Source organism: Pipistrellus hanaki (genome assembly GCF_964339955.1).
Source record: "Pipistrellus hanaki genome assembly, chromosome: 9".
Taxonomy (NCBI): domain Eukaryota; kingdom Metazoa; phylum Chordata; class Mammalia; order Chiroptera; family Vespertilionidae; genus Pipistrellus; species Pipistrellus hanaki.
Window position 1 is genome coordinate 66,956,817 of NC_140511.1, and position 24,166 is coordinate 66,980,982.

A 24,166-nucleotide genomic window follows, 5' to 3' on the forward strand; every position below is an offset into this window, starting at 1 on the left:
CTACCCACACAGGAGCATCTTAGCTTGACTTCAGAGAGCTAGGGGACACCAGCTGTCCTGTCAACAATCAAGATTAATGCTGCTGTTGTTTTTTTAAAAAATAAATCTTTATTGTTCAAATTATTACAATTGTTCCTCTCTCACCCCCCACCTATATCTCCCCTCCACCCGGTTCCCATCCCACCCTCTGTCCTTACCTTCCCCCCACTGTCCTAATCCATAGGTGTATGCTTTTTGTCCAGTCTTTTCCTGCACCCCTCACACCCTTCCCCCCCCCCCAAGAATTGTCAGTCCACTCCCATTCTGTGCCCCTGATTCTATTATATTCACCAGTTTATTCTGTTCATCATATTTTTTTATTCACTTGATTTTTAGATTCACTTATTGATAGCCATGTATTTGTTGTTCATAATTTTTATCTTTACCTTTTTCTTCTTTTCTTTTTAAAAAATATATATTTTATTGATTTTTTTCAGAGAGGAAGGGAGAGCGATAGAGAGTTAGAAACATCCATTAGAGAGAAGCATTGATCAGATGCCTCCTGCACACCCCCTACTGGGGATGTGCACACAACCAAGGTACATGCCCTTGCTGGAATCAAACCTGTGACTCTTCAGTCTGCAGGCTGATGTTCTACCTACTGAGCCAAACCAGTTAGGGCTTCTTCTTCCTCTTCTTAAAGAATACCTTTCAGCATTTCATATAATATTGGTTTGGTGTTGATGAACTCCTTTAGCTTTTTCTTATTTGTTATGCTCTTTGTCTGACCTTCAATTCTGAATGATAGCTTTGCCAGGTAGAGTAATCTTGGTTGTAGGTTCTTGCTATTCATCACTTTGAATATTTCTTGTCAGTCCCTTCTGGCATGCATAGTTTCTGTTGAGAAATCAGCTGACAATCCTATGGGTGCTCCCTTGTAGGTAGCTAACTGTTTTTCTCTTGCTGCTTTTAATATTTTCTCTTTTGCTCTTGGCATTTTAATTATGCTGTGTCTTGGTGTGGTTCTCTTTGGATTCCTTTTGTTTGGGGTTCTGTGTGCTTCCTAGACTTGAAGTCTATTTCTTTCACCAGGTGAGGCAAGTTTTCGGTCATTATTTCTTCAAATATATTTTTAGTATCTTGCTCTATCTCTTCTTCTCGCACTCTCATAATTCAGATGTTGGTACACTTGAAGTTGTCCCAGAGGCTACTTACACTATCTTCAACTTTTTGGATTCTTTTTTTTTTCTTTTTCTTTTTTCTTTTCCGGCTGAGTATTTTTTGCTTCTTTGTATTTCATATCTTTGACTTGATTCTTGTGGTCCTCTAGTCTGCTGTTAGGTCCCTGAATAATATTTTTTATTTCAGTCAATGTATGTTTAATTTCTAGTTGGTCCTTTTTCATATCCTCGAGGGTCTCACTAAATTTATTGGCCTTTTCTAGGAAATTCTTGAAAAACCTTATAACTGTGGTTTGAACTCTATAGCCAGTCTTTTGCTTTCCTCCATTTCTTTCATTTGTGATCTGTTTCTTTGTCTTCACATTTTAGTTGCTTCCCTGAGTTAGTAGGGTACCTTTGTGTGCTAGGTGTCCTATAGGGTACAGTGGCTCAGCTTCCCCAATTACCTGAGGTGGACACTCTTGGTGCACCCCTTTGTGGACTGTATGCTTAGCCTTGTTATAGTCTTAATTGTTGTTGGTATCACTGGGGGGAATTGATCTCCAGGCCAATTGGCTGTGAGGATCAGCTGTGTCTATGCTGATTGAGCCTGCAGCCTGGGCTGTGCCCTTGGACAGAATCAAACCCAGGACCCTTTAGTCCACAGGTTGATGCTCTGTCCACAGAGCCTAACCGGCTAGGGCAGCAAACTAATTCTTGACTTTATATCACAACCAAGCAAAAAGATAGTAATTATGTTTCCATGTTGATGAGTGTTTACGCCCCCAGCCCCATTCTTGTTCCAGCAGCAGCACAGTCAGAGATGCTCATTCTGAGTGAGGCACTCAAATTGGACAATTTTATAGGGCTGAAATATAATTTAATTGTTTCCTTCTTTGTAACTTGCCCTTTTTTACCCTCCTGAATTAGCTTTTCTGATAGATTTGCTAATGATTCCCATTGTTCCATATTTTCACTGTACTGTTGAATCATACTCTTTATTTCCCTGCTCCTAGAACAGATCTTTGAAAGAGGCAGGGAGAAAAAAGTGTTTTGAAAAAATGGCTCCTAATTCTTTTTTTCCAGACAGCAGAAGAGATGCAGAGGCAGAGATGCATGCAGGCTCTCAGGCTGGGTAGAGCTCTCCTACCATGTGACTGTTGTAACTATTAAGATTTTATCCCTAGACACAGTCCCAGGCTTCTGGCCTAGAGGTTGAAGACCTGACTCAGAAAATGAGACTTGGCAGCTTGGTTTTTGCTATTCTCTGATAGTTGGCCAGGATCACTGAATTTAAGTGTCCTCTGCTCCTTGTTTTGTCTCATTACGATAATCCTTATTTGTTCTTTTGCTCTGAAACTCCAGGAGAACTCTGTAGAGTATGGTAGAAGGTGGACTGCCATGACTAATAGTATCCTTATGGATAGCTGCTGTTTCCTAGAACATGAATGACAGTCTTGGGCTCTCTCTAGTCTCTCTTTATCTGTCTATATTTTTCTCCCTTTCTCTCCCCCTCTCTCTCAATTTAATGGACCTTTTTTAGAGTAGTCTTAGGTTTACAGAAAAATTGCGTGGAAAATACAGAGAATGCCTATATACCTCCTCCCTACACACACACCCATAGCCTTTCCCACCATCAGCATCCTGCATCAGAATGGAACATTGTTATAGTCCATGAACATTAACATGTCATTATTACCCAGAGTTCACAGATTACACATTAGCATTCACTCTTAGTTGTAAGTTCTGTGGGTTTTAGCAAATGTATGATGATATTTATTTGTCATTATAGTATCATACAAAATAGCTTAATAATCCCCCCAAATCTCTTTGTCTTCCATCTATATACCTCCCCTCCCCCAAACCCTTGGCAACTACTGACTTTTTGCTGTGTCCATAGTTTTTTGATTTTTTCAAACTATATGTCATATAGTTAGAATTATACAGAATATAGATTTTTGCTTCTTTCATTTAACAATATGCATTTAAATTTCTGCATGTCTGGTCAAGGCACATACAAAAAGCAACCAATGAATGCATATAAGTAAATAGAACAATAAATAGATCTCTCCCTCTCCCTCTTCTTTTCTCTAATATCAATCAAAATAAAAAATTTAAATAAAAATATTAAATATTTTCTGCATGTACTTCTGTCACTAGAAAGGGACTGGGACAGAGGCAGGTCTGCCCCAGTACGGCCCAGAATGTGTGGACTCTTGAATTCATACAGGAAAAGATTTCACAACATGAGTCGAGGTTATTTTGAGAGTATGTTTATTAAAGCTGGGGGCGGTGAAACAAAGGAAGGTCTTAATATAGAAGAGGTAAGATCACAGCCACAGGAATGCTTTGGCCCTTTGGAAACGTGAGGAAGAATCAAGCCAGGGCCTGCCCCCCCCCCCCCCCCCCCCCCGCCTGTCTAGAGGTTTATTGATTTTATTGATTCTTTTTTTAAACAACTAGCTTTGGGTTTTACTGATTTCATTTTTCCTCTATTGATTGCTTGTTTTTAATTTCATCTCTAATTTTTATTTATTTTCGTCTGTTTACTTTTGATTTAATTTGCTCTTTTTGTTTCCTAGGGTAGAAGCTTAAATTATCGTGGTAAATTTTTCCTTCTTAGCACTGCTTTTGCTGTACCCCACAAATTTTAATACATTATATTTTCATTTAGTTCAAAATACTTTAAAATTTCTCTGGAGATGTCTTCTTTGAGCCATGTGTTATTTAAAGTGTGTTGCTTAATTTCTAAGTCTTTTATAATTTTCCAGTTATCTGTTTGTTACTGATTTCTATTGTACTTCCCTTGTGGTCTGACAGCATCCTTTGTAAAGAGGGTCGAGCCTAGGCTACTCTTCTCCGCTTCCCCTCCTGTGGGTGGCACAAGGCGCAGAGCAGCAGGGCAGCAGGGCAGCAGCCTGGGGTGAGGGATGGGGGAGGCGCCAGCCCAGCTGGTCCCCACCTGGATGGAGGCCTCCATATCTCCTGCAGTAGTACCTTCTCTGGCTGCAGCTCCTGGCTGGGCCTCAGCTACTCTAGACAGTTGGCCTTAACTCTAAAATTAATTATTGCCCAGCCAGAGTGGCTCAGTTGGTTGAATGTCATCCTATGTACCAAAAGGTTGCATGTTCGATTCTTGGTCAGGGCATGTATTGAAGGCAACCGACCAATTGATTGATGTTTCTCTCACACATCAATCTTTCTCTTTTCCTCTCACTAAGTCCTAGGGTGAGGATAAAAAAAAAAAAATTAAAAAATTAAGTACTTCTTTCTCTTGGCGCTGGCACATTATTTGGACCTTACAAAAGGACTTTCCATTGAGGAAAAGCATACAGAGATTCGAGTAAATTATCAAAGTAATTATTATTATTTTTTTTTATTATTGATTTCAGAGGAAGGGAGAGGAAAGAGAGATAGCAACATCAATAATTAGAGAGAATTGCCAAAACTGGTTTGGCTCAGTGGTAGAGCATCTGTCTGCGGACTGAAAGGTCCCAGGTTCGATTCCGGTCAAGGGCATGTACATTGGTTGTGGGCACATTCCCAGTATGGGGTGTGCAAGGGCAGCTGGTGGATGTCTCACTCTTATCGACGTTTCTAGCTCTCTATCTCTCTCCCTTCCTCTCTGTAAAAAGTCAATAAAATATATATTTTTAAAAATAATTAGAGAGAATTATTGATCAGGCTGCCTCCTACAGGCCTCATACTGGGGATCAAGCCTGCAACCTGGGCATGTGCCCTTGACCGGAATGGAACTTGGGACCCTTCAGTCCACAGGCCAACGCTCTATCCACTGAGCCAAACCAGTTAGAGTCAAAGTAATTTTAATGACGTCACATTACATTTATTGTTTCAGTTAGTTCTCCCGACAACTCTATAAGTTGTATGTATTCTTGTTATACCTTTTTTTTTTTTAATAGATAAGGGAACTTATCTGGTTTCTTATCTGTAAGGAGAGGCCAGGGATGTTGCTTAAACATCCTACAATGCACAAGACCCACCCCACCCTGTAAACAATTATTGGCGCACTGTATCTACAGTGGAGGTTGAGAAACCTTGAGTCTAGCTTGTTCCATTGTGTTGTTACTGAGAAAACCTTATTGTCTCAGAAATCCTTCATCGGGATTTGGTTTCTAAGGCTAAGTGCCTTCTATCTAATATTTTATGGCTCGGCTCATTGACTCATTCTGGCACGTCCTATACCTTCACCTTATACTAAATGGTTGGTTTTTTTGTGTTTTTTTTTTTAGTAGAGTGGTACTTTTTCTTCCTGATATTTCCGAGAGAGAGGCTTGGTTGGCCAGCAGTTCTTGCAGAAGAGAACCTGGTGACAATCTGTTGCTGGCATCGTTAGCTTCCTAATCTATGTTTACATGGCACCAAAAACTGACTCTTCCTGGTGCCAGGCTTCTTTTCTTCTCAGCACTCTGGCACTGTTGGCAGGGAACACCTCCCCAGTCTCTTCACACATGTTTATTTTATAGCACAGCTGTTCTCCAAATGATGTTTCTTGTGGCATGCTCAGGGTGCTTCTAGAGCAGTGGATTGGAGCCTTAGCCATTTGTGTTACCAGTTGCAAATCCACAGCACTCATAAAGCATCTGGTATTTTCCGTAACTATTTTCCTGTTCGTAGTTCTCATCTTCTCCCTCATATTTTAAACCTTTAGAATATGGGATTTGTTTCTTCCATTTATTTTCTACTTTTAGCAACTAGCATTTCGTTCATCATATACTGAGAAAGTCAATTTATCTTCTTCCATTTAGGGTTATATGCTTTTCTATGAGAAGTTGGAGGAAATAAATGATAAGGAACTAAAGTAATTTGAGAGAAGCTAGTGGTTAAAGGAAGATGTCAGCCATCTAGATAAGCAGGCCAGGGGAACAATTCATAAGTTCAGTGGAATTGAGCTAGGGTCAGAGTGCAACTGAATGATTTTGAGCTGGGGAACAGTAGATCTTAGAATTTAAAAAATGGTTTTCATTATCAAGGAGGCCTATAAAAATAAGAAAGTCCCTATTAAGGAAGTCCCATAGGAATCTTCACCTTCTCGTGACCCAGAAGTTTAGCAAAAGTTTCTGATTAGATGTGATTATTATAAAATCTTCTGTAAATGTTAAAAGGAAGGGCATAGTCCTACCTGGGTAGCTAAATTGGTTAGAGCATTGTCCCGATATGCCAAGGTTGAGGGTTCAATCCCTGGTCAGGGCACATACAAGAAACAACAGGTGAATACATAAATAAGTAGGGCAACAAATCATTGTTTCTCTATCTCTTTCTCTTTCCCTCCCTCCCCCGCTCACTCTCCCTCCTTCCTTGTGTCTGTCTCTCTCTCTCTCAAATTAAAAATATAAAATAAAGGGAAGGATATATAAATATATATTTACCTAATTTGAGTGGTGTGCCACAGGCCCTCAATAGGGGTGTGAGGTCAGTGGACTCATTGACAGCATCCCCCGAATGCTGTCTTCCTCAGACCTTAGGGAAATCGTGATCATTTGGGTCTCTGTCTATGAATCTGTAAGACTGTAAAGAATATTTTGTTTGGGGGTATTGTTTTCTCTAAAATAGTATTTCTCAACCTCTATTACATTATTACCCTTATTAGAGCCTTCTTATGAGCCTTTTTAGACATTTTTCCCCTAATCATCTCTATTGTCATGAAATTTTAATATCACTGATGTGCTGTATATCTGTTTATCTACTGCAGTACATAGGAAGAGAACTAGCTATTGTACTAAGATTCCTCCGCTCCCCTTATGAGCTAGTTTTTACCCCCATGAGGGTAATATTGCCCGTGTTGAGAATACATAATCTAGTCATATCCTCATCTTGAAAATGAGCTGTTTCAGTATGTGTACTTTTCTCTGCAGTTGAAACTGGGGCAAAGGCACTATCAGTAAATTAATGTTAACAAATCTTCCCATGCAGTGGCCTTCAGCAATTAGAGAAAAGTAGGAAGAATCTTTTTCTCATATTTTAGGGCTTGTTTGCTCTCTGAATAATCTTTTGGCCAGTTGAGCAAACAATTGGAAAAACATTAGGAGTAACAGAGCAATGAAGACAGTTCTCTAAAAGATAAGAAATAAAAGATAAAAAGATGACAAAATCCTTTGTAGTGATATGCAGAAATAGGTATAAAATTGTTCACTATTTGGAGACCAGTAAGCTCTAACAAACTCAGTTTCTCAAAGCAGGAGTTGATTTGCAGCAGAGCATAACATGTAGGTTGTCTAGCATGCAAGAATGTTCTCCCAGGAGGGTTTGGCTCGGTATGATCGGATGGGTGGTTGTGTACGGAATGCACCTTGGAAGGAGGAGGAGGAAATGATATGTTCATGTAAATGAAATACAACTGCAGATTAAAGTGTTACCCTGTTGAAAAAAAAATCAATTTTTTATTTAATTGGCTACCAAGGGAAAAAAATGTCATACTGAAGTGTGTATCTCAGGGAAATTTAAACTGAGATGTTACAAGTGAATCTGGATTCAGAGAAGTTCTCCTGAGTGGGGTGGAAGTGTGGGTTATAAAATGTTGTCATAATAAAAATATTTTGATGCTGAGAAAGTAAGCTTATAAATTTCTGCTGTGTTACATGCCAGGGATTCAGAAGAATTAACAAATATTATCTCATTTGTTTTTTATAATCTATATCCAGTCAGCTGTATAGTGGCTGTCTGTTCCCTGGAGGGAGCCTTCTTTTAAGATTTTTTATTAGGAAGAAGGTCATATACTAAGGAGGAGAAGCTTTTTTCTAAAGAGTGCTGCTTATTACAAAGACATCCAGAGACCAAAATGCTTTTCTCTGTTAATGGTGTCCTCTCATGCTTTCACTCTTTGTTTTACTCTATTATTTTTTTTAAAATCCTTATCCGAGGACATTTTTCCATTGATTTTTAGAGAGAGTGAAAGGCAGAGAAAACTATTGATGTGAGAGAAATACATCAATTGATTGCTTCCTGCACAAGCCGAAATAGGGCATTAGCCAGGGAGAAGCCTGCAACTAAAATATGTGACCTTGACCAAAATCGAACCTGGGACCCTTCAGTCTGCAGGCCGACAGACACTCTATCCACTGAGCCCAACCAGCTTGTTTCACATTTTTATGAAAATTCATGTCTCTTTAGATTGTGAGCTTACCAAATAGGGTATATACAGTATCTGCAACGTTGTTGGCACTAAGTAAATGTTAATAATGGGAGGGAGCAACCCTGGCTGGTATGGCTCAGTGGTTGAGTGTCCTCCTGTGCACCAAAAAGGTTGCCCGTTCAATTCCTGGTCAGGGCACATGCTTAGGTTGTGGATTTGTTCTCCAGTTGGGTGATTGTGGGAAGCAGCAGATTGATGTTTTGTTTTCATATCAGTGTTTCCCTCCCTCACTCCCTTTTCCCTCCCTCCCTTCTTCCCTCCCCCCTCCATCCCTCTCTATCTAAAAAATCAATTTAAAAACATATTAAATAATGGGAGAGGGCTGATGAATGGGATTATATTTCCACATAAAATTGTTCTTGAGAAACATGTCTGATTTCTCTTTAAGACAGATGGGACTCGCCAGCCTTCTTTAGCCCTAGTATGGTTCTTTCTCTTACCTCTCTCCTACTAATCCCAGTATGGATTTACTAATGTTCTCAGTGGAAACATGTAGATAAACACTGTAATGGACTCTCTTGTCTTTTCTCTCACCAGGGGCAGTGATTGGTGATGGACAGTCTGCTGTGGCCAGTAATATTGCCAATACTACCTACCGGCTCCAGTGGTGGGACTTCACTAAATTTGACCTCCCAGAAATCAGTAATGGTAAGCCAGAGTAGAACTTGGGATACTGATAGATGGGGTATCTCTTACTGGTGAAACATAACTCAGAAACTCACGTAGCACCGGACTTTCCATCATCTCATTGAGAAGCAGATTGCCATATGTCTTTTCTGCAACTCTCAGTTAAGCAGTTCAGCAAACGTATATAACAGCAAACAATGCTAAGTACAGTATAAGGAATAGTGCTAAAGTGGATATAGAAATGAAGATGTCTGTGCCCTGAGAAGCTTACTTACGAGTAGTTCATTGTTCTAAGCCTAGAAGTTAAGATATCTAGCAAGTATATCTAGGATAAATTCCTAGAAATGGAATTGGAGGGAGGAAGAGTATGTATATTTGTGATTTTGGTAGATATTGCTAAATTGCCCTCTACTCAGGTAATACCAGTTTATACTCCCAAGTACAGTTTATGAGAGTGCCTGTTTCCCTACACTCTTGTTTAGAATGTGTTAGCATATTTTTGGATATCTGAAAATCTGATAGGTAAAAAGAATAGTATGTAGATATTTTTAGTTTGTATTTCTCATATTACAAAACAGGTGGTGGGCTTCTTCATACACTGAGCCATGCAAGTGGCCTTTTCTTGACTGTCCATGTGCTTTCTTTAGCTGTTTTTCTATTGTGTTCCTGGTCTTTTCCTTATTGGTTTTACAGGAATGCTTTATAGATGAGAAAATTCACAAATAGGCGTTTACTAGTTGCCATTTTTATTTTGACTTTGCTGAAGGTTATTTTTCTTCATAGAACTTAATTTAGGTAGTCAAAATTCCCCAACTTTCCTTCTGTGATTCTCAGATTTTATGTCATCATTAGGAAGATCAGTAGTAATTTTATATTTTAGTTTTTTATTTTACCTCTTAGTCTTTGATTCACTAGGAAATTTAACCTAATACCAAAGAAGCAGGGTATGATTTGACTTTTCCCTCATGGCTACTCATTTGTTCCAGATAATTTATAGAATAATCCATTTGCCTCCATTGCTTTGGAATGTTACTTCCATCCTATTAATAATTTTCTGTGTGTATTGAAATGTATTTCTAGGCTATTTTGTCCCAGTGATCTTTCTGATTCCTCATGTGAGAGTGCCGCGTGGGTCTTTTAAGTTTTGAAGCTTTATGTTTTAGAATTTGGTAGGACTCTCCTCTTGCTATTTTTTTTAATTCAAATTTTCCTGCATGTTCAAGCATTTTTGTTTTTCTGCATGGACTTTTAACTAACTCGTTTTCCCCCCCTGAAAAAATCCTATTAGTGTAATTATTATGATTGTATTAACTTTGTAATTAACTTAAGGAGATTCAATATCTTTATATCTTCCAGTGTAAGAATGTAATATCATTTCCAGTTTCTCTTGTATTCTTATGAATGTTAAAAGTTTACTTCGCTTGATTTTGTACATTTCTTAAATGTATTGTTACAAGTTTATTTTTTAAATCCTACAATCGTACTGAATCTGTTTACTAGTTGTTATCAGCTAAATCTCATGGGTTTTCTAGATGTGTTATCTATAAATAGAAAATTTACCTCTTCCATTCCAAGTTTTACACCTGTGAATTCTTTCTCTTGTCTAAATGCATTGGCTGCTATGATGAGAACAATGTTAGTAATAGCAAGCATCCTCATTGTTCCTGACTTAAACGGGAAAACATCCAACTTTTTCTCAGCAAGCATATTGCTGGCTTTGGGTTGAACTAGAAATAGTTTATTATTTTAAGGAAGTCGTCTATTCCTATTTTACCAAGAAGTTTGTGGTTTTTTTTTTAAATCAAGAATATAAGATATTGAATCTAGTTATGCCTTTTGTGTATCTACAGAGATGATCATATTTTTTTCTTTCCTTTGATTTACTAGTATGATTATTATGTTAATAGATTATGTACTATTGAAACCATCCTTATATTCCTTGACTAGACCCCACCTGATCCAGGATATATTCTTTAATGTTAAATTTCTTTCATGTAGCTTGCTAGTAATTAGAGGATTTCATCGGTATGAGATGAATCTCTCCCCCTTTTTCTTTTTAATACTCAACCTGAGGCTATTTCTTTCATTGATTTTTAGAGAGAGAGAGTGGGAGGGAGGGAAGAGGGAAGAAAGAGGGGGAGAGAAACATTGATGTGAAAGAGACACATTGACGGTTTGCCTCTTGCACTCGCCCTGGCCAGTGGCTGTGAATTGTACCTGCAACCAAAGTACATGCCCTTTACTGGGATTCAAACAGGAGGCCCTTCAGTGTGCTGGCCAGTATTGCAACCACTGAGCAAAACTGGCCCGGGTAAATCTGTCCTTTCTTGTTTCTAAAATCTATGGGTTTTGGTATTAGTGTTATGCTTGTGTTAAAATGTGGAGGTTTTCTTCATTTGAAACAATTATAATACTATTGGAATTACTTATACTTTTAATACAAAGACCTGATAGTTGTTTTGCTTCTGTTTTTCATAAGCATATGGAGAATTAGTTCTCTGATAATTTTTCTTGTCAACTGTACTATGGTGGTTAAGCAAATGAGCTCTTGGGTTACACTGTCCAGGTTCAAATCCTTGCTCAGCCACCTTCTAGCATTGTGACTTTGGTTACTTAATCTCTCCACACCTTGATTTCTTTGTCTACAAAATGAGGATAATAATGCAAATCTCATAGGATTGTTATGAGAATTAAATTAGTTAATACATGTCAAACACTCTAAGGTCAGTAAAGTTAGCTCTTTTTATCATATCTTTTTCTTGGGAATTGTGCCATGATTCTTTGAGAGTATGGCCTTAATTCTGAAGTCACACCTGTACTCTGAGGAACATGCTTTTCATCTCTCAAGCGTGATGTTTATGTAAATAAGATAGTTGCTTCTTTAACTTGTTGCCTCATTTGTAAATGGGCTTCTGATCCTTCTTAAGCATGTTGTTTCCACCCAGTTGGAGATCATTTTCCTTGAGAGAAAAACAAAATATTCAGAAGAACAAAGGTATTGGATATGCTAATATCTCACCAGGCCTTTTTGGATGCCTTTAACATTTTTTGTACAAGCATCAGGGCATTGCAACTACAGCTTTCTATCGTTCTCCTTCTGTGTTCCTTCTTGCATCTGTGATCATGGGTCTTGTAATACCCGAGCTGATCAGGGAGCATTTTGTGTAACTAGGTTGATTCGTTTAGTTTAGCTCGCCTTTCTCCCTCATTTAAATCATGTTTGGTGTTAAAATTCTGCTTTTTATAAGAGCCCTATTTTTCTTAGAGTTTTGACCTTAGGCAAAACCTGCATTCTAGAAGTTTGGGGCACATAATGTCTGATGGGGTAGCCATGTTCCTTTTCGTGGTATTAACCTCTAGAATGATTATCACTCTCACCTGAGTAATGATTTCCCGTCATTAGCTTTTAACTGCTTGTGTTTTGTGGTTGGTCTGAATAAACTCTAGTTATGGTTTTGATCATTTCTCAAGTTAGGCTAGAGATTCTGGCCACCTGTTTCAGTTGGAATACTATCTGTAAAGAGATTAGAAGTTTGTGACTAAGACCTCAAATGCATAATTTTGAAACTGTTTTCATGGGTGGAAAATAATGACTCATTAGATTTACTGTGAATTACACTTTGTTTTTTGTTGTTATTTTTTTTAATCCTCACCTAAGGATATATATTTTATTGATTTTTAGAGAGAGGGGAAAGGAAAGAAAGAAACATAAATCTGTTGCCTCCTATATGCACCCCAATTGGGCATTGAACCCACAACCTAGGTATATGCCCTAACTGGAAATCTAACCCACAGACTTTTGGTATATTGGTCGATGTTCCAAACAGCGGAGCCACTTGGCCAGGTGAATTACACTTTTTAAGAGAAACTCTTACTGGGTAAATAGCATTGGTCATTAGGGTACCTTGAGTGGTATGGGGCAGATCATAGCACCAGGCCAGCACCTGGGCTTGGGGTGCAGCCTGAGGTCCCCCAGGACAGGGTGGGGGCACACCCTGAGGTCCACTGGCTTGGCTCCAGGGTGGAGGGCATGGCCTGAGATCCCCCTCACGCCCCCACCGGGTGGTGGGTGCGACCTGAGGTCCCCAGTTAAGCCCCACTGGGAAGGGAGGGGTGTGCAGCCTCAGGTGTCCTGACCTGCCTGGCTTCACGCAGTTTCAGGTCCCTGCTGATTGCTTCCACTGTGGGCGCAGCCATCTTGTGTTACAAGAACCCCAGCCTCCATTGTGAGTGTAGCCACCTTGTGATGGCATGATGGTTAATTTGCATATTACCTCTTTATTATATAGGATAGATAGGAGGGGCTCAGAGTTAGCCCCTTCAGAGGAAATTTTCCTGCTGGTTTAAACCTTTTGGAAAATATCTAATGCATTTGCAAAAGCACTGCAACTGCTAATCACTCCCATGGCCTCATCTGGCCCACCAGCAACAGGCTACAAATTGATCTTTGTAAAAGGTGTTTGTTTATAACTATGGAGTTGATAGGAAGGTAGAGCCATTTGCTCCTCCACCATCAGCACTTCTAACCCCTCCCATTCCCTGCTAGGGCATTTTCACTTGGAAATCATTTATAATTAGGAGAAGATTACATTGCAGTCTGGAACATGGTGGCTTCCTGCTGTCTTCTGCATTGGTTTTTTTTCTCCCCCTGGAGCTGCCCCCCTGAAGCTCTGAAGCAGTTTTGATTTGAAAAAGCCTTTCTTTCTAGCCTTTATTTCTGTTCTCTGCTCCACAGCTGATTGCTCCATCATTGTTCCTCACGTGTTTTTCTTTAAGTGCGGGCAGGTTTCTGGTGCTACAGCTCAGGGATCAAGGAATGTTGGTAAAGTAGCAGTTTTCAAGTATGGCCCCAAACCAGCATCAGGGACACCTGGAAAATTGTTAGAAATGCAAATTCTCAGTCCTTACCCTGATACTGTTTTAAATAATATTTTATTAATCTTTTACAGAGAGGAAGGAAGAGGGACAGAGAGTTAGAAACATTGATGAGAGAGACATCGGTCAGCTGCCTTCTGCACACCCCCCACCGGGGATGTGCCCACAACCAAATGTACATGCCCTTGACCGGAATCGAACCTGGGACCTTTCAGTCCTCAGACCGACACTCTATCCACCGAGCCAAACTGGTTTTGGCACCCTGATACTGTTTGGGTTTTTTTTGTTTTGTTTTTTTAAATATATTTTATTGATTTTTTACAGAGAGGAAGGGAGAGAGACAGAGAGCTAGAAATGTCGATGAGAGAGAAGCATCGACCAGCTGCCCCCTGCACACTCCCTACCGGGGATGTGCCCACAACCAAGGTACATGCCCTTGACCGGAATCGAACCCGGGACCTTTCAGTCCGCAGACCGACGCTCTACCACTGAGCCAAACCGGCTTCGGCCACCCTGATACTGTTTTAAATAATCCTTCCAGATGATTCTGAGGCAGGTCGGCGCTTGAGACCTACTGTGTGGTAAGACAAGTCTGCGAGCAGAAAAAAATATTTACAATGGTGTGTGGCTGCCAGTGTCTTGGGCTACATTTCACTTCACCTTTTTCTCTACCTGTTTACGTTATTATTGAGTCTAAAAAGAATGAGGTATCCTTGTCATTAGTGCATTTCTTTCTATGGCCCAAGAAAACTAGCAACAGATTTGAGAACTCTCTTCTTATATGAATTAACTCATCAAAATGTCAGCCTCCTGAGAAGCTGCACCAGTAAACTGCAGCATTGACCACTCACCATGTCACTGAGCATTTCCATTCCCGTGTGGGAAATTAATAGACAACAAGCAGCAAATGTAAGTTGCTAATTGGAGCTTTGAAATAAAAATGAAGTTGTAAACACACCACCCAGTGCTCTCTGAAATGAAGCTACCAAATCACTGTGCGTCTTCCACATCCCTTCATTAGGGTAGAAGTGAAAGCGTGCACAGTTTCTGAAACACAGCATGCTGTTGGAGAAGCTCTGTTTTAGTTTTCAGCATTCTCTTCTCATTTTTAATTTGTAAATCTGTCTGTAAGCTCCTGCTGTTAGGAGCAGCAGTTGAGAAATTGGATGGAGTTGCGTGGAGGGGACCGAATTTGCAAGGTGGCCATTGACTTGGAATCATCATAATATAGTACAAACACAAACAAAGTGGCTTGGATTTGAGGCTCACAAACTGCTCTTTGTCTATATGCCGTTTTTCATGGACCTAAAGCAAGCTTTCCAGAAGAAGGAAAACCTTACTTTGTACTTTCCTCCCCACTCCTGGCCCCTTGTAGAACTTAATATGGGAGTAAACAATTAATGCTCCTTCTATGTTGGTAGTGCGTTTTGAGGGTCATCATAGGGCTCTGTCTGTTTGACTGAATTGTCAGTTAACACACAAATAGAAAAGGCCTACTTTCATAAAATACCCACCATGCATTTTTATGTGGATAAAATAGTAACTGCAAAGCTGTCTGTTTTGTCCACAGCATCCCATCTCTTTCCCTATTTATTTTAACGTCCTACTTAATATTTATGATTTCTTTGCTTCTCGTCCTGCTTTTTATGGTTATAATGTAAATTGTCAGTTTTTTATCTTTCTAAGAGTTGTGCCTACATCAAGGTTAGAAAACCGAAATGGATACACTTCTGAAGTTTCCCACTGTCCCTTTGGTTCTGTATCCCCAAATGGAATTGTGTGTCAATCCAGAAAAGGAGGAGGAGACTGTCATCTTTTTGGCAACAGGCTTGGGACCCTGAATAAGGAGCAGACGGCCTCGGTGCTAACTAGATAAATCTAGCCATGCAGGCTAGAGCAGATGGTGGGTTGGAAGATGAGCAGTACAGAGCCCTAATGGTGGCAGTGAGTATTTGGATGTCATTATTTTATTAGTTAGCAAACAGAACCATCCTTGTGGTCCCTCCTCAGTTTTATGTGTGATGGCGCTGTTGGTGTCAGCCCCAGAGAATTGGCACAATAGCCTAATCAATGTGTTCAGATGTCTTTTTTTATCTACTCTGTCATCTCTTGCTTCATTAGTAACACAGGAATAGGGGGATGAATATAGAGTTTTCATTTTATCTAGGTCCCTGATTTCATAAGCTTCAAGGCCCCTGAAAAGTATTTCTGTTTTGTTTTCCTTAACGTAATTTTGTGGTGAAACTTGCCCTTGACCTCCCAAGTCATGTCTTTTGGCTTAAGATCACTTGGAATCTGGTGAGGGCAGCTGAGCTTGGCTTTCTTTCTTTTTTCCCTTTAACCATAATGCTCAGACAGCAGACGTCTAAGTAATCTTTGGATAAGAAGAGTAAAGTCTCTCTGCATGTGCATATAAAATAGACTTAAATGAGACAAAGCCCAAAGCAGCTTGGTCCCTTGGATGTGTTGTGCTGTTTTGCTTGTGCCATGATATGGGCACTCTGGTTCCAGGCACACCTCAAGGGTAAGCCACTTCTTCCTGGTGGGGAATTGGAGAAAGATTCAAATAAAAACCAAAACAAAACTACAGACATTCTCCACCTGCAGACATTCCTCCAACACACACCCTCTTACACACACACACACACACACACACACACACACACACACATTAAAGCCTGCTGCCTGGTGGACCCACATGTAATTCTCAGTAACTGCCAAGTGCGGACTGGGGATGCCCATGGATATTGGCTTTGTTTTTCTTTATCCTCACTTGTGGAATTAGGTACCGTATTAGTATTAGCCAGGGGCTGTTCAGAAGATTGGTATCTATAAATATTCCACTTCTCTTAAATGATAAAGACACAAACTTGTGAAATGACTTCCTTCTTCAGAGTCACAAAGCTTGTGTGAATAGGAGCCGCACCCCTAAAAGGAAGTTTACCTGTATCACCTTTTTCCTGGAGTCAGTGGGTTTGCATTTCATTCATCCTGGTTTTGACCTTTTGGACTATAACAGCTGCTGAGTGGCTCTCCAGGAACAATTTATAATAACTTTTTCCTTATCTGATCTCTCAAATGATGTTTCCTAATGTGAACTAAGACTCAGGAGGTAATTGTGGTTGTGTTAACTATTGAAGTTTCATATTAAAGTGGTAGAGGAGACATCTCTTTCCTGTCTCTAGTATTACTCGTACATTTGAGTTTGATTAAGCAGCCTTTAGCATTTCTAGAGAGGGTTCAGACCTCTTGGACCAGAAATATTTTTTAAATATATTTTTATCGATTTAGAGAGAGAAGAAGGGCGGGAGAGAGAGAAACATCTGTGTAAGAAAGAAACATGGATGGGCTGCCTCCTACATGCCCCTTACTGGGGATCAAGGCCACAATCCAGGCATGTGCCCTGACCAGCGACCTCAAACAATGGAGCCACACTGGCCAGGGCTTGGCCCAAAATTTTCATCCCATCAACTACAAACATTTTTACCCTCTTTTCTTTCTTTGATGCAGCCTCCGTGAATGTGCTGGTACAGAACTGCAAGATCTACAATGATGCCAGCTGTGACATTTCTGCAGATGGCCAACTCCTGGCAGCTTTCATCCCTAGCAGCCAAAGGGGCTTTCCCGATGAAGGCATCCTGGCAGTGTACTCCTTGGCCCCCCACAACTTGGGTGAAATGCTCTACACCAAGCGATTTGGTAAGGGATAGGAAGCCCAAACTAGTGACAGAGGGATGCTGGTACCTTGGCATGAGCATTCCTAGGGGAGGCATGGTTTAGGTGGGAGTAATGGTCTTCACTGGGGCACAGACCAGAGGAAGATTGCTTTGCAGGAGTCCTGCCTGCTAGCATTGCCAAAGAATCTCAGGATAAAAGGCCTCCCTACCACAATAGCATCAGTGATATGCTTCTATTGTGATGGCCAGGAGTAAGGGAGGAACTTTGGTCATGGCTTGGGAAGTGGGCATACTCATAAACTGTAAGGCAGTTTGGCATTGTATTAAAAGCCCCCAAAATGTATTTTCTCTTTGATCTAGTAATTTCACTTCTAAGGAAATAATAAGAAAACTGTACAAAGCTTTATATACAATGATATTCACAGTACTATTATTTATCATAGAAAAAAATATGAAATTGGGAAGAGTTGCTTAAATAAGTGATATGCGTTGATAGGACAGAATACCATTCGGCCTTTAAAATGTTCTTACAGAATATTTAATTATGGAAAATGTTCATAATGTGTGACGTGAAAAAAATAGATTTCTAAGTTGTATTTAAAGTATGATATCAATTTTTTTTAAATGTGAATCTGTTATGGGTTCCATACAATGGTTAACATTTATTAAGTACTTCCTATATATCAGACACTATAATCAGTACTTTACATTTTACTCCTCACCACAGTCCTATGTGTTAACCCCATAATGACCAAATGAAGATGGAGGCTGGAGAGAAAGAGAAAAGATTAAGAGGAAAAATTACTTCCTTGTAATAAAAGAATTCTGGGAAATGGTTCTCTCTTCTCTTGGCCCTCAGGTCCCAATGCCATTTCTGTGAGCCTGTCCCCAATGGGCCGGTACGTAATGGTGGGCTTGGCCTCACGAAGGATCCTGCTGCACCCCTCCACAGAGCACATGGTGGCCCAGGTCTTCAGGCTGCAACAGGCCCATGGTGGCGAGACCTCCATGCGGGTGAGTGTCATTGCTTGTGCTTCTGCTGTATGGCAGCTCTCCTAGGCTTGGCAGGGGAATGAAGGACAATGGGGGGATCTCTGAGCCAGGACCAGAGATATGCTCCTAAGGCATACGGAAAGGCTACAGTTGGCACGTGCTGACCAACAGGCCTTACCTTTGGAAGCTGTGGAATATTAAAGGACAGGAGCTTTCTCACACCCTAGCTCATGAGCTGCGTTCCCAAGAGGCCAGAAAACATTTTTGGATAAAGACCAAACTGAATACTTCTTTGTCTCCTCCACACAAGACCTTTAATGGAGATATATAAAGTGATATATTTAGCCTACATAAAACTCTTTTTTTCCTTTTTTCCTTTTTTTTTTTTTTAGAAATCAATCTATAAAGATACACCTATAAAGTGTTCTTTGCAGTGGATTGTAATCATGATGAAGACTTTGGGCAGCTGCTGTGCTCTTAACTGCCCTGCCATTTCAGTAGCAGAGGAAGGTCCTTTTTAGGATCCTTCCTTGTCAGAGGTGGATCCCTTCTAAGCCTCTGGACTCAACTAGACTAGTTTCTGACTGAGTTTCCACATCCTATGGTGGCTCATTTGACCAGGGTTCTGTCAAGGGGAGTTTAGCTTTGGAACAGTTCTCTTAAGTAGATGGTATTTAAATTCTGTCTCAAGTTAAGAACCTGTGAATTCCCTTAGCACTTTGTATTGTGCCATTTATAGTTTTGTGCACTTGTTTGTGTATTGTTTTGTGTGGTGTGTATGCTTAATCCACCCAGTTAGGTTTAGCATAAGCTCCTTAGGGGCATATCCCCCAGGCCCCTCATTTAATGCTACTCTTACAAATGCCTGAAATTGGAAGCATTTGTTTTAAAGAAAAAAATAGAGATTAGACCCATTTTATGGTGTGGTGGCCTCCATTCTGGTCTCCATCTTCTCTCTTCTCCTTCCTATAGGGATCTATTCAGTGCTGTTGAGCCTCTTTCCAAGCACCTGAATTTAATAAGGCTCTTTCTTGCTAGTGTGCCTTTACCTGGAATGCTCTCTTCTCCCTCAAATCCAACTGCCCACAAGCTCTTCCCCTTCTGTGGAACCTTCTAAACAGAACTGATCACTCCATGTGCCACCACCATACTCATGGTAACACTCATCGTACGACACTGCAATTATTTGTTTCCATGTTACTCTCCTCTCGGGCTGTGAACTCCTTGAAAACAGACAACTTGTCTGTTTTATCTTTACATAGTCAGCATACTTAATAGGGAACCTGACATTTAGGAGAAACAATGAATGAAAGAGATTCTCAAGAAGTGTCCTTTCTACTCCTGGCATCATAATGACAGGAGAGTTCTGATTCTTGGATTCCATATAAACAGAAATATTTGACATTGAGTGATCAGGAGAGGACTTCAAGTTTATTTTCTTATCTAGATATTTGAGGGTGGAGTTGAATTTTAGTTTACATGTTCTTATTTTTCTTATCTTAAACATATTTGGATGGTCAGAGTACCTGGTGTCTGCTTTTTACCACCTAGAATCCTGGTCCCAACAGCTGTTCTTCTAACCCTGCCTAATTAGGGAATAATTGTTTATAATCATCAAGAGACAGGATCTGATTTCGTCAACACTAATGGACATCTCCAGTCTCTTCCGGAAACCAGGGCTCCTGCCCAACTCCTGGCTAAGGGCAAACAGCTACAGAGCGGGAGCCAAGATGTTGTCACATATGGAGCTGGCAGCTCAGGGAGTGCAGTTGGAGAAGTCTGCTGAGGAGATGCGGCAATTCACTGCTGTCCTGCTAAGGGGCTCAAGGCAACTAGCCAGCTGCTGTGTGCCTCGTGACAAGAGCTATTTTTCAGGCCTCCCAGCGAGGCTTTCTTGATTCTCAATAGGCACCATCTGCTGCTTAGGAGAGGGAGCTGAAGTAACTAGAAAGCTCCCATTTGGGATGTGTTCCTCTCACCCAAGAGACAGAATCCAGGCTTCCCAACAAGATTTCAGTTGCCTGTCCACCAGTCTGACTGTGAAAGCCCCTGCTACAGACAGGTTTCTGGTTTTCCAGGTCTTGGTTGCCTCTTAATGTCCAAAGGCACCAAAGCACTCGGGAAATGTCCCTGAATTCATTCACTGGTGGAAGGGAAGACGCCAGCTTTTTTGGATAGCTGTGCTGTATTACCATTTAAGGCAAGAAGTGCAGTTTTGTGTGAGGACAGGGAGCAAAGGTTTAATGGGACAGTAGAGCATCTCCCTCTTTGCACAGATAAGTATAGGTGGTTGTCTCTCTCTGTAATGTCAAGCTCTGTCCTTGAAGGAATGCTTTTGTGGGTAATGGGCTTGTCCTAGAGCTTCTCTACCCAGAATTCTCCTTCTCTTTGCTGTTGCCTCTTGGAATTCACTGCGGTAAAATGTTCAGAGAGGTGAGCTTATTGGGCCACAGACATCCCAAGAGAAGGTCCTCCAGAGCACTGACTTACTGTAATTCCCACTAAGTGACATCTCTCCCCAAGAGATGATCTGTTCCACAGTCCCATATGAAACCTCTTCTGAAAATGAATTGCTAATCACTATTAGTCTTGGCACTTTTATTCTAAGCAGTTCTTCAGACCCCTGGGTCAGTGCTTGTAAACTCTGCTACTTGGACAACCTGCATTAGAATACATGGGATCCTTGCATAGGCACCACTTCAGACTTAGAATCAGTAAGAATGGGGCGGGAGAGACCCACCAATTTGTCTTTGAAAAACAAGCTTTCCAGATGATCCTGATATGCACTTGAGTTTGAGAACTGCTGTTCTTAATGACTGCTGTCTTCATTTTAGGTTTCTGCCCTCAGCCTCTTCAAGGCAGAGACACAGTCTCAGGTTTACTTCTTTCGGTCTTTTTTTTTTCCTTTCAGTCTTGTGTGTGGTGCTTTGATACCACCTTTGGCTAATTTTGTTGCAGGCACAGTTGCACGGATGTCCCAATTCCTGCCAAACTCGTAGCTTTCTGGGTGTCCGTGCTTCACCTCCCATCCTTTCTCAGCTGTTGTTACTTTCCAGAGTTTGCCCTTGAATATCCCTGTGCTGGATTCTTTCCTTCCCCTGTTGAGTCATTTTCATTTTCATCCTGTTTCTAGGCTCTTGTGTCCTTTTGCTATTTCCCTTCTCTGCTTACTGAAGTTAGTCTCTCCAGTTTTAGTATGATTGGAAAGTCAGGAAGAATAAGACTAGGCACATACGTTGTCTTCCCCCATTCCTCTGTCCATTTGAGGCTCCTACGGATCAGATAGGCTACTCTCTGTGATTCAGGGTCTTTCCATCTGACTCACTAACACTTGAGCCAAGGAGGGCTTTTTGTTCATTTCTGTTTTGTTTTTTAGTTAGGAATTTAGCAATTGCTGAGCTAAAGTTTTGTGTTCCCTCTCCACTTTCATTTTCTAATTGGAACAAGGCACAATATAGTAACAGAAAACTGCAATTAATTTTCTGAAATAGTGGCAACTTGCACATTATAATAACTTTGGTTGTAACCAAGTGAAAGCATAATAACAAAAATTAGTGACAAAACCAGAAATAGCCATATACTAAACTGTTCTTCCAGTTTCTATTAGTAATAAGTGCTACTTTACCCTGGAATGGAGGCAGAGTCAGCACCTATAGGTGGGGTGGGGAAATGCTGAGTCCTTTTGAGCTAGAAAACAAGAATAGCACTAGCTGGTTTGACTCAGTGGATAGAGCATTCGCCTGCGGACCAAAGGGTCCCACTTTCAATTCCCTTCAAGGGCATATAACTCGGTTACAGACTCCTCCCTGAGGGCCCTGGTTGGGGCGCGTGCAGGAGGCAATCCATGTGTTTCTCTCACATCAATATTCCTCTCTGTGTTTCCTTCTCTCTTTCATTCTTTCTAAAATCAATGGAAAAAAATATCCTTGGGTGAGGATTAAAAAACAAAACAAGAAAACAACAGCACAAGAATAAGGATTACCGGTAGTACTTTCAGCACAGGAATTAACACGTGGTATGTACTCATTATCCCAGGTGCAGAGAGCATTCCTCTCCCAGGTGGGGCTGTGGGCATATATAAGTGGTTTAACACGAACCGCAAAGGACCCTGGTTATATAATCCCTGTAGCTCCAAAAGGCACTGGTTGCTTGGATCTCACCAGTGCGGATTTGCTTTTCCTCTCTGCTCATCTTATTGACAGAGTGATAAACAGGACACTTTCTTTGACTTGAGTGGGAGTAGAAGCTCTAGGACAAAGTAGTTTAGCTCTAATTTCTCTTTGAAACAGCTTTGTGCTCTCGAAGACAGCCTCAAATACTGAGAGGTCAATTTGGTTTAAAGCTTTTTCTTTGTGGCTATGCGGTAAAATTGTATTCAAGTGTTGAGCGACTTACCTACATATATTATTAGTTTGGAGTGGATGTTAGAAAGCCTTTCCCTCATCCCCTTTTTCTTCCTTTCTCTCCCCCTATTTAAGAAAAAAAGAAAAAGAAAAAGAAAAAAAGCCGAAACCAGCTGAAACCGGTTTGGCTCAGTGGATAGAGCATCGGCCTGCGGACTGAAGGGTCCCAGGTTCGATTCCGGTCAGGGGCATGTGCATTGGTTGCTGGCACGTCCCCAGTGGGGGGTGTGCAAGAGGCAGCTGATGGATAATTCTCTCTCATCGATGTTTCTAACTATCTCTCTCTCCCTCTCTGTGGAAAATCAATAAAATATATTTAAAAAGAAAAGAAAAAGAAAGTTTTATTGATTTTTAGAAAGGGGAAAGGAGAGAGGGAGAGAGACAGAAACATTGATCGGCTTCCTTCTACACGTCCTCCCACCCCTCTACACCCCTGCTGAGAACGGAGCCCGAAACCCGGGCATGTGCCCTGGCCAGGAATGGAACCGGTGACCTCTTGGTGCTGAGTCGACACTCAACCACTGAGCAACACCAGCCAGACTCTCCCCTATTTTTTTCTCCTCTCTTCCTGTTCACTCCCTTTCCCCCCACTTCTTGACCCTAAGAGTTCTTGGACTGTTTTGTATGCCATGTCTCCGGAGAGTTTTAGCTCTAGAGATCTGCATCCATCTCTTCCTCAACAGACCCTAGACAGCAGGGAGAAAAAGCAGCTTTGTTTCCATTTTTTATAAACCTACAACTTACTTGCGTCTAGCTGGGCTGTAGTTCTGAGTGTGTGTTCCTTTGGGGCCACATCAGCATCACCTGGGAGCTTAACAGAAACGCAGTCTCTGCCCACCTGAGACCTGTTGAATCGGGGTGGGGCCCAGCTATTCTTGTTTTACCAATTGCTCCAAATGACTGCAGAGAACAAAATGCATGGGTATTCTAGTTAGACCTTGCCTGTCGATTTAGCTTTGCCTTTTTCCTTTTTGTGCTCTTACCCTGTCTCTGGAATCTCATCTAGTTTACTTCTATGGCTTCTATTAACCAGATCTTTCCGATATTTCCAGGAGGTTGAGAGATTTATGAGTACCTCCTGCCCATAAGAATTCCCGGCATTTAGGATCAGGCTAGCTAGCATTTTAATGTGATGATGGTTCTTTAAGGACTAATGCTGTGAGACGTCTTTCCAATTCTGATTAAAATTCTTATCTGCCCACACTTGACTTTATTCAGGCTCTTCAAGCTCATGCCTGTTTGCCTACGTGTTACAGAATACAGAGGTGCTTTGGCCAAAAAGTGAGAAGAAGCAATATCTTT

General features: G+C 40.9%; 1 protein-coding gene across 9 annotated transcripts in view; it reads left to right on the forward strand.

The window, feature by feature from the left end:
• The window catches only part of AMBRA1 (autophagy and beclin 1 regulator 1), a 161,185-nt gene that overhangs the window by 111,498 nt on the left and 25,521 nt on the right, over positions 1–24,166 (forward strand). For all 9 annotated transcript variants that reach the window (XM_084896077.1, XM_084896073.1, XM_084896075.1 and 6 more), the window contains 3 exons: positions 8,827–8,937; positions 17,302–17,490; positions 18,328–18,482. In XM_084896077.1, coding sequence (XP_084752203.1) covers positions 8,827–8,937; positions 17,302–17,490; positions 18,328–18,482 — 455 coding nt within the window. The remainder of the gene's footprint in view (positions 1–8,826; positions 8,938–17,301; positions 17,491–18,327; positions 18,483–24,166) is intronic.